The sequence below is a fragment of the Oncorhynchus mykiss genome, chromosome 12, assembly GCF_013265735.2.
Source record: "Oncorhynchus mykiss isolate Arlee chromosome 12, USDA_OmykA_1.1, whole genome shotgun sequence".
Classification (NCBI taxonomy): domain Eukaryota; kingdom Metazoa; phylum Chordata; class Actinopteri; order Salmoniformes; family Salmonidae; genus Oncorhynchus; species Oncorhynchus mykiss.
In genome coordinates, this window is record NC_048576.1 from 71474841 (window position 1) to 71486079 (window position 11239).

The 11239-nt window shown below is 42.2% G+C and overlaps 1 protein-coding gene across 4 annotated transcripts in view; it reads right to left on the reverse strand.

The window, feature by feature from the left end:
* LOC110538223 (G patch domain-containing protein 8) overlaps positions 1 to 7591 on the reverse strand; it is a 34310-nt gene extending 26719 nt beyond the window's left edge. For 2 of the 4 annotated variants that reach the window (XM_021624898.2, XM_021624897.2), the window contains exon 1: positions 7445 to 7508. Coding sequence is in view for 1 of the 4 variants with exons in the window: in XM_021624895.2 (XP_021480570.2) it covers positions 7445 to 7489 (45 nt within the window). In the remaining 3 variants the exon portion in view is untranslated. Of the gene's footprint in view, positions 1 to 7444 lie in introns of all 4 variants that reach the window. The other 2 variants (XM_021624895.2, XM_021624905.2) reach the window with 2 other exon arrangements.
* Between the last annotated feature and the right edge of the window lie 3648 nt (positions 7592 to 11239).

The following is an 11239-nucleotide window of genomic DNA, read 5'->3' on the forward strand; positions in this document are numbered from 1 at the left end:
TACCCACCTACTGAGTCTACTACCGCTTCATCTTTACAACTGGGGGATCCACTGAAGAACACAGATACTAGCCTAACTACAATAGATCACGGTATTGTAGCTCAAACCTTCAGTGCAAATCCAGGATTAAATTCAAACGGATCACCTGTTCCCTTATTTCTACCCAGACAACATGATTTATACCACAGTAAAGCTTTACATGAGATACAAGGATGACACTAGCCTGACCGATTTAAAAATGGGTACAAACAACCCTCAAACCGCTGTCCGAGCCCATATTAAAACGGGTACAAACAACCCTCAAACCGCTGTCCGAGCCCATATTAAAACGGGTACAAACAACCCTCAAACCGCTGTCCGAGCCCATATTAAAACGGGTACAAACAACCCTCAAAACGCTGTCCGAGCCCATATTAAAACGGGTACAAACAACCCTCAAAACGCTGTCCGGGCCCATATTAAAACGGGTCATTATTTCAGTTGGAGGGCAAGCTGCATCAGCATGTTTGTTTTGGAGAATTCCATTAGGGAGAGGCAGTTCCTTAGAGCGAAGGGAGGAGGTTATTTACCATTCGGGACACACAACTCTTGATTTTCTGAAGTGATCAGAATGCCTAAATGTGTGACCGGCTGCAGCTCCAGCAACAATCTTCCCACTGCTGCCTGCTGGTCCTCTCTCATCTCCCCTCTGTCTCTGGTCTAATTTCACCACTCACTAAAGCAAAACAAATAGTGGCATTACAAACAAATAAACATCCATCTAAACCTGTAACTGAGGGTTTCCGCAACCACCGCCTACACTGAAATGGATGCTTACCTCGAATGACCCTACATTAGGGAGGTCTGCTGCTTAGACCGAGTCTGGTGGTAGAGACATGAAATAAGAGAGACTAGGTGGCTGCTCTGAATACAGAGCAGTATGCTCTGCATAGTGTTATAACATGCAACATGCCTGAGCCCCAATGACAATTTAGTCTGAATCAATGTGCTTTCTATGAGATGGGTGGGATGAGACAATGTCTGTGTACACAGGCTGAAGTTAGACCGACTGTCAGTGGATCTCTGGGTGTTCCATGTGCAGTGCAGTGTTGCTTGGCAGCAGGCTCTTGTGTAGACCAGGAGAGAAACACCTGGCGAATACTGAGCGACTGGGTATCCTGGACTAGAGATAGTTACATATATTTTGATATTATTTTTGACAATACATCTACAATATTGCAATATTATTTTTGCACTAGTTGGCTGTACCTGCACTAAAACTCCAATAAAAAATATATATAATAATTGAAATTGCAATACATATAGAATCACAATACATATTGTATCGGCACATAGGCTAAGTATTGTGATAATGTCATATCGGGAGGTCAATTCCCAGCCCTACTAAGTAGCGTAACATACATACATCATCATCTAACAAGAGTTAACAAGCATCATAAATTCACTCTTAGTTTCAATCCAATGGAGCAACTTTTTAGCCACATGACTCAGAAGAACAGTTGTGCTTCCACACTCACAAGCAGACCCCATCTTCCACGCACTGGAACATATGGCCTGCCCTAGGGCTCCCCACCAGAGAGACAACACTCTCAGCAAGAGCCAGTAAGGCAGCCATACATGGGCTCTGAGGTCCCCACTGGGACACACAAATCCTGGATGAGGCGTCTCTGCACCCTGATCACGTCATCAAGCCGTTGAAAAGTGCAGACGGCTTCATTGTAAATCAAACACGAAACATTTCATTTTCCTCTCAAAAACCCAAGTGCTGCAGATTTTGCATGACAAACATGGGTCACTCGGGGCATGAATGCCCAGTCTCATTGTCCTTGCTCATCAAGCCACCTCCCCAATTCCCCCTCATATTCTTTAATGAAAGGGGGAAAAGCTGGCCTCAGCAGCATCTGAGGAATGAGCTCCGACCAGAGAAGGCAGATTGGTAAGTGCCACACTTCCCACCGGGGTCTGTATTCCCCAGAACCATTCAAGCCCATAAGCCCAGTATCACATATCATCCAACCACCACAGAGCTGATCAGGTAGGGGAGTATTGGAGGTACGATAGACAGCTTGTCTACATTCATAAAAGAACAATTAAAACCCCTCATTATTTCTGGGAAATCAAGCCAACAACTGCATCAAGGGAGAGTGTTGTAGTGTTGAGGTAGTGGGAGAAAATAACAGACTGGGTGTCTGGGCACAACTAGGAGAAACCCACTATGATGGAACCCAGGACAGCAGAAAGTTCACAAATTCTTAAAAACCCAGAGTGTTTGGAGAGACAATAGATTGTGGAAATACAGAATGCTCCAGAGGGAATGAAGGCAGCAGAGTGTGAACACTGACTGCGACAGTTTGAGACGGAGCAGTATCACGGCAGCAGATTGGTTTGGCTCTGGCTGTGTGAGGCTGGGCCGACCTCACGCCTCTGTCTTCTGCTCCTCACAGGAGGTAGCGTGGTGTGAGGAGGCGTGGTGTTTGATTGGGCCTCTGGCTGGCAGACTGCATGCTGGGAACAGCTGGTCTGTGGCAGTCTTCACTGGGCTCTGAGGCCACACAACAGACCGTGTGTGCTGGTGCTGCCTCTCCTAGTCCTAACCCCACCCCCCAGCAGCTGCACAGGATGCCCAGCCACAGACACAGATCTGTAGACACCATGAGAGTGGCCAGTGGCTGTCCACACTAAAACAAAATAATATTCTTGAAGTGCTGTTTCTGGTCCAGAGAAGCTGACAACCATGCTGAGCACTAGGTAACCTACAGTTTGGAAATAGAAATCTCCTGTAATTTCCTTGTTCTGCATTCTTGATCTGGTATTTTAGCTTGGATCATTCAATCAGGTCTTGGGTGAGGGCAGCGTTAAAGAGCACCCAAAAGCAAATAGAAAACTTCCCGTCCAAAAATAGGTGCTGCCATCACTTAGAAAAATAAGCCCCTAGTCTCATTTGTCAAAATATCTCACTTAAGGGCTGCTAAAAACACTTAGGGAATGTATCAAGTTAGACATGGCTTAAATAAAAACTAAATTGATCACAGGCTTATAAATATCAAAACACCTCAAAGAACAAAAATGAATAAAAACAGGGCAGTTAGCATAACATGTTCTAAGCCTCATTAGGAGAGCAGAATTCTGCTGGGTTCAGGAACGCAAGAAGAAAATCAGTATGAACCACAAACAGCTTTTCATAACAAGCATGAGACAGGGGCATGACTGATGTGTCATTTTTGCAGACGGTTAGATTTGCTTGCAAGGGCATGTGAGAGCAGAGCAGGGAGATTTAGGAGAGTTAATGGGAAACGTTCAACATTCAATTGCGCAGTGTAACCTGCGGCGACAACCCCCCAAACTCTACCTTCTCTCACACCCTGCAAAAGAGAAGTGTTGGCATGAATATTTAAGAAACATCTTGAGCTAAATTCATTCATTCACCAAATAGGCCGCAGGTATTTGAGATGGAAGTATGCCACAGACATTCATTGGAGGACTGAAGGGCAAGACATAATTCATCACAGACACAGTCAATAAAAAAAAGTCAATGTAGGCTATATCAAAGCCCACCATTTAATCATGTTCTGTATCACGGACACCTTATATTTGCAGAGTTATATTACATTGGGACCTAGCAACTAGCGAGCATTACTGACTGTGGCAGGACTCTTTTGGAAACATTCACTCTCTAACAATGAGAACTCAATGAACAGAAAACACTACGCAGTGTACGATAAACTGGTAGAATACATCTATGGCCCTGCTTTATATAGCCTAGTAGTGGACTTTACTATAGGGTGGTGACAGAGCAACACATTTGACAAGAGTTTGAGCGTTTCCTATGGTCAAGGACAAGTGTGAGTAGCAGACAACCAAAGCTGCTTGTGGGTAGACGGCTCCAGCTGACCACAAATACAAGCATAAGCCCAGACCAGTGCCAACACCAACTAAAGTAGGGTAAAGTAAAACAACACAGCCATGAAGGCAAGCAGATCTTTTACCAGAACTTTGGGCAGCGCTAACCCAAGGGAATTAGTTTGAAAGGTATGTAGGTTATCCCAATTTGACGCAATGTAACATGATCATTGCAGTGGTAGGATGCCAAAATATAAGAAACTGGCACAGGATGTGCACATTTTTGACAGTGGCACACAATGCAGCACAACTTGTCCCAATCTCTCAAACTCTTAGCTACTTTGACAACCATGACTGAAGACCAATGTTCCCTCTAAGCTGCGCATGCGTGCAGTAGTCAGAGCATGCAGCTCCCCCAGGACTGCATGCAGAAATATCTGCCCACAGAGAGAAGCACGAGTTGGAACTTAACTTTCTAGAGCAGTGGTCACCAACAGGTCGATCGCGATTTCCAAGGCATTCCTAGTAGATCGCCAAACATTTCTGAAAAAAACCCAACGATAAAGCCTTGTGTTCTTATTCATTTTTGTTTTGTTGTCTCGGGCTGTACAATACAGCTGCCCTGCGCACCGGGTAGGTGAACTGTTGCCATTTTGAACCATTTCATGTGTCAAAGTACAAACTCTGCCTTCCCGACGGGCCCAGAGAGCAAATCAAGTGCACTATAGGCCTAACGCTGGCCAATCGGATGGCTCAGATGACCATGTCTGCAGAGACGTAGCAGGCATAAAAAAAAGCTACAGCAAAGTTGATACTATACGATTTCAAAATGTTTAAAACCATGACTAGAGAGAAACTATCAATGAATACAGCAAAGAGCTGCCGTTTTCATGAGTGAGTTCATGTTCAAGTTCTTACTCAGCACTATCAACATGTTGTATTTAACACTTTTAAGCCATAAAATGAAGTTTTTCCTATTTCCACTCAGCGCTACAACAAGTACTGCAGCAGTAATGAATGAGTTGGAATATGTATCTATGGGCTTGCGTTGTTGTTATTAGCGGTTTGGGTCTTTTTTAATATCAAGGAATATTTCACTTTCTCAGTTCATAGGAGTAACAACATGAATTTGTGCATGAGGCAAAAACAATGGGGTGTGACTCAAGTTGCGCTATCAGCTGGTAGACAGTGTCACTTTTTGGTCAGTGGAGGAAAGGGAAAGCGGAGGGATGTTGAGAGGCAGACCCTCAGTTTGCTTCTTTCTCCCTCCACTGAGATTGACCAGATTGCAGGTACCATCAGCAGAGTAAAATAAAAAGCAAATTATTTAAATGTAAGCTCACTCATCTGTGCTTGACAAGTAATCTATTACCGACCGATGTGATCATGTAGCCTACCTCTATTTTTTTATATATATTCTTTTTAAAATGGCCCCAACAAGAACAATGCACTGGCAGGGAAATTCAAGCAAAGCCAATATGTGGTGATAATGTATTGGGCCTATAGCTTATGGCACAAGCCTCATTGCTACAGTACTGTTTTTAACCAGTTAATTTCGCAAGGGTTTAATTTTAAGTCATGTTAGATCTCAGGTTGCATTTTGACTCAAAGTGATCTTGTCTCAGAAAAGGTTGGTGACCACTGTTCTAGAGTTTTCCCTGTTAACACTATCAACATTTCCCTTTACTGTGGCAAATGTGTTTGAATCAATGCAATAGCCACTTTCAATTCAACATACCAAAACAAACTATGCAAGAGATTTTGTTGTAGGCAGAATGCATCGGAGTAGGATTCTATTGCATTAACACACACTACTCCGCCCGTACTCTACACAGACCGGTGCAGCATAAACAATCAGAGCTGCAGTAGGCCTATATGCAATTAGACCATTGACATATGGATCTGTGCCATTTATGTCTTAAAGGGGCACTATTGTATTTTGAGACAGGCTTGAATAAGCTAAGTAGCCAATAGGCAGAGGGTAGCATAACTTGTCTAATGATCTGTAATAATGGTATGGGAATAATAATGTATTTTGTAAAGTGGTTTCTTGGATCAAACAACATTTTCAGTCACCTCCTTGTCTGAAGCACAAGTTGATAAACAGGTTAATGTCAAGCCTTGTATATCTATTTTCAAAAGTCTCATGGAATTAAGGCCTACAATGAACCCCAGACATTGGCTGCTACTGTAGGCTGAATGATAGAACAGCTATTTCCATGTAAAAATGTTATGGGATGCCATTGTTTTGATGGTAGGCCACTCTGGTAGGCCTACATTATGATCAAATAGCCATAGTAGCCTACATTGCCACTGTTAAATTTTTTAATTTAAAGCAGGTACAGCCTCAGTGTTCACAGTAAACATGTACGGGATTGCACAGAATTTTCACAAAGTTCAAGTTTCCGCTCAGCAGACCTGAAATTTGCTCAGAGCTTAAAAACATTTTAGGGAACATTGCTGAAGACCACAACATAATCACTGACATTTTCTATTCTAAATACTCTATGTATTCACTAGCAACGGCGGCCGAAATTACACACTGGAAGACCAACAGATTATAAGGGTGACGTCAGTCACAGACAGAAACTGGACAGGACACCAACCCCATCCCGTCTTGGGTTTCAGACAAGCTAAGCAATAAGCCAACTAATCTGAATACATTCATTACATATGGTGAGGTTAATAGTTAGTGTTGTGGTGCTGCCAACAATACAGTTACATTTGTAGCCCATTAGATGTAACATGCCAAGAAATGCGTGAACTAGTTGGCATAACTGGTAAATCTGACATCAGCAGAACAGAAGCAAAACACATACCCAGCAATGTCGAGCAAATGAGAAGGGAATCCGCTGACCTTATATGTACCCTACTAGTAATTAACAAAAGCGAACACATTGTGGGTGCAGGATTCACCAACAAGCGGCGTAGTAGCTAACTAGCTGCAAACGATACATGTAGTTAGCGCTAACATTACACATATTATTCTCAACTCGCCCGAATGTTGCACAGCCAGGTAGGGGGTATGTAGTTCCATGGATGGTGGCTACAGTACAGTAGAACCCATGTTTTCTACTTACGAGCTCTGACTTTGCTAATAGCTACAATGAGGAATGTTACTATGACTGTGATGTGTTTGTCCCACCTAGCAAGCTAATTTAAGATGAATGCACTAACTGGAAATGGCTCTGAATAAGACCGTCTGTTAAATGTACATTGTCATTGTTGTCATTGTCAGCACCAACAATGTGACAGCTAGCCAGCCAACTAATGTTAGCTAGCTCGATGTAGTTAGCTTATTTCCCCAAGGTCACTCGGTTCACTTTGTCAAAATTACTAATATTATTTTGTATCCACTAACCACGTGCTAAAGAATTGGTAGTTGTGGGTTCAATCCATTGCTCGCTGGCCAAGACGAGCTCGACAGCAATGCAACTCGTCGAACACTGGACTATCAAGTTGCTGCTAACTAGCCTAGCTAGCATACCTTTGAACCTATTACAGATTCCTGATTCGTTTCAAAATGTGTTAAGGTGCACAATTATTATATTGATATTATTTACACTATATTGTGTTTAGTTGCTAAATATTTGATTAACATTACCTGGAAATCACGTTCTTCGTTGAACCTAGAAAATCTGTCAGCCATTTTCTGTACGCAGCAGCTTCTTTCGTCTCTCTGAACGCTGGACTTGGAAACGCCTACTGAGTTACCAACAAAGCAACTGTCCAATTGTAACTCGCAAATGCTTTGATTGACGTATACTTTGAAACAATGTAGCACATTTGTAAAACAGTGTAACTTATTGTTATTAAGCGTGCCCAAGCATATTGGCTGGTTCCTAAACCAGCAACGGCCAACCTCATATGACAATCTAGGTCATTTAGTTTAGACTACATTTATACCCCACACAAATGCCCACTCATGTACACTTGGTAAGATTAGAAATATTATTATTTTACTTTCAGCTGTCGAAAGAGAGCAGTAAGCTAGCTAGCTATACATTACATTATTACTATGTTATTACAGCTCAATGGGAGACAACGCATTTCCACAAGCTCTACCTGGATAACAATTAAGCTAGGTTCCCATGCCATCTCGTGGCCATACATTAAATAGCTCCAAGCCCACACATATCAAACAGCATTTAATTGTCACATGCTTCAAAAACAACAGGTGTAGCCTAACAGTGAAATACTTACAAAAAAAAGCACCACAAGATGAATAAATACCCAATGATACAGAAGCTCGGATATATATATTGGGTACCAGTACCGAGTCAATGTGCAGGGGTATGAGGAAATTGAGGTAAATATGTACATATAGTTGTGTGTACGTGTTATGTGTGAGTGAGAGGTGATGCAGACAGTCAAGATGCTCTCAGTGGTGCAGCTGTATACGTTTTTGAGGATCTGAGGGCCCATGTCAAATCTTTTCAGACTCCTGAGGGAGAAGAGGCGTTGTCGTGCCCTCTTCGACTGTGTTTGGACTATGATAGGTCCTTAGTGATGTGGACGCTGAGGAACTTCAAGCTCTTGGCCTGTTCCACTACAGCCCCATCGATGTGAATGAGGCGTGTTCGGCCCTCCATTTCCTGTAGTCCACGATCAACTCCTTTGTCTTGCCATTGTTGAGGGAGAGGTTGTTGTCCTGGCACCACTCTGCCAGGTCTCTGACCTCCTCAACATAGACAGAGAAAAAAGCAGAGAAAATATGTTTTTGCGCAAAATGGTACACAGCATCATCTGAATATGTGTGCAACAAAGGTTCTTGCATTCTGGTACACCAGAATTACATACATTTCCAATTAAATGCTGCGTTTGCCTTGCAGCATTGCATTGCATTGGCAGTTGAAGTGCGTTTGGTGTGGTGCATAAGTTGAAATCTATGTGTTAAACTGTATGCATAGACGGTTTGACAGAAATGGTAGCAGAAGGTGAATGTTGAACTTTCGTTGCATACATATCCAGATGATGCTGCATACTGTTTTGCGCAATGATGCTGTCGGTGTGTTCAAAGCATTATACACATACAGTTTGACACATAAGTTTGATAAATCCAACATATGCACCACACAGCACACACTGCAACTGCCTCCAACACAATGCTGCAAGGCAAATGAAGCATTCCCCTGGAAACTAATGTGTTTCTGGTGTACCAAAATGCAAAGATGCTGTTGGTGTGATCGATGCGTTAGCATCATTGCATTTTGGTACACCAGAAGTACATTTGTTTCCAGTGGAATGCTTAATTTGCCATTAATTTCCAAAAGAACGCTGCGTTGACATGCAGCATTGCCTTGCAGAGGCCGTTGCAGTGCGTTCTGTGTCGTTGGATTTATCGAATATATGCATCAAACTGTATGGTAGTGGGCTTGACAGAAATGGTAGCAGAAGGTGAATGTTGACCTTTTATTGGACACATATCCAGATGCTGCGTACCATTTTCTGTAATGAACCTGTAGGTGTGATCAAGGCATTAGGCCTATATACAGTTGAAGTCGGAAGTTTACATACACTTAGGTTTGAGTCATTAAAACTTGTTTGTCAACCACTTCTTGTTAACAAACTATAGTTTTGGCAAGTCGGTTAGGACATCTACTCTGTGCATGACACAAGTCATTTTTCCAACAATTGTTTACAAACAGATTATTTCACTTATAATTCACTGTATCACAATTCCTGTGGGTCAGAAGCTTACATACACAAAGTTGACTGTGCCTTTAAACAGCTTGGAAAATTCCATAAAATGATTTCATGGCTTTAGAAGCTTCTGATAGGCTAATTGACATGATTTGAGTCAATTGGAGGTGTACCTGTGGATGTATTTCAAGGCCTACCTTCAAACTCAATGCCTCTTTGCTTGACATCATGGGAAAATCCAAAGAAATCAGCCCAAAATTGTAGACCTCCACAAGTCTGGTTCATCCTTGGGAGCAATTTCCAAACGCCTGAAGGTACCACGTTCATCTGTACAAACAATAGTATGCTAGTATAAACACCATGGGACCAGGCAGCCGTCATACCGCTCAGGAAGGAGACACATTCTGTCTCCTAGAGATGAACGTACTTTGGTGCGACAAGTGTAAATCAATCCCAGAACAACAGCAAAGGACCTTCTGAAGATGCTGGAGGAAACAGGTATAAAATTATCTATATCCATGGTAAAACGAGTGTTATATCAACATAACCTGAAAGGCAGCTCGGCAAGGAAGAAGCCACTGCTCCAAAACGGCCATAAAAAAAGCCAGACTACGGTTTGCAACTGCACATGGGGACAAAGATTATACTTTTTGGAGAAATGTCCTCTGGTCTGATGAAACAAATATAGAACTGTTTGGCCATAATGACCGTCGTTATGTTAGGAGGAAAAAGGGGGAGGCTTGCAAGCCGAGGAACACCATCCCAACCGTGAAACACAGGGGTGGCAGCATCATGTTGTGGGGTGCTTTGATATGGGAGGGACTGGTGCACTTCACAAAATAGATGACATCATGAGAGAGGATAATTATGTGGATATATTGAAGCAACATCTCAGATATCAGTCAGGAAGTTATAGCTTGGTTGCAAATTGGTCTTCCAAATGGACAATGACCCCAAGCATACTTCCAAAGTTGTGGCAAAATGGCTTAAGGACAACAAAGTCAAGGTATTGGAGTGGCCATCACAAAGCCCTGACCTCAATCCTATACAAAATTTGTGGACAGAACTGAAATAGCGTGTGCGAGCAAGGAGGCCTACAAACCTGACTCAGTTACACCAGCTCTGTCATCAGGAATGGGCCAAAATACACCCAACTTATTGTGGGAAGCTTGTGCAAGGCTGCTTGAAACATTTGACCCAAGTTAAACAATTTAAAGGCAATGCTACCAAATAGCTATTGAGTGTATGTAAACTTCTGACCCAATGGGAATGTGATTAAATAGATAAAAGCTGAAATAAATCATTCTCACTACTATTATTTTGACATTTCACATTCTTAAAATAAAGTGGTGATCCTAACTGACCTAAAACAGGGAATTTTTACTAGGATTAAATGTCAGGAATTGTGAAAAACTGAGTTGAAATGTATTTGGCTAAGGTGTATGTAAACTTCCGATTTCAACTGTATCATGGTGGCAAGGCATATGACAGGGATCATCTACTAGATTCAGCCTCGGGATGATTTTTTCTTGAGAGGATGGTCGGGAGGCGTAACATAACTACAAATCATTTGTAGACTGCAAATTGACTGCAAGAAGCCCCCCAAAATATGTTTGACTAAAACATAATAATTTCAAACCTTTTTTACATTTGTATATGATCACATCGTGTCTCTCTGTTACGTGTGGAAATACTTTAGAACAGGTTTCTTAATTGAAAATCACTTTTTTTACAGTATTTTATGTCCAACAATGAA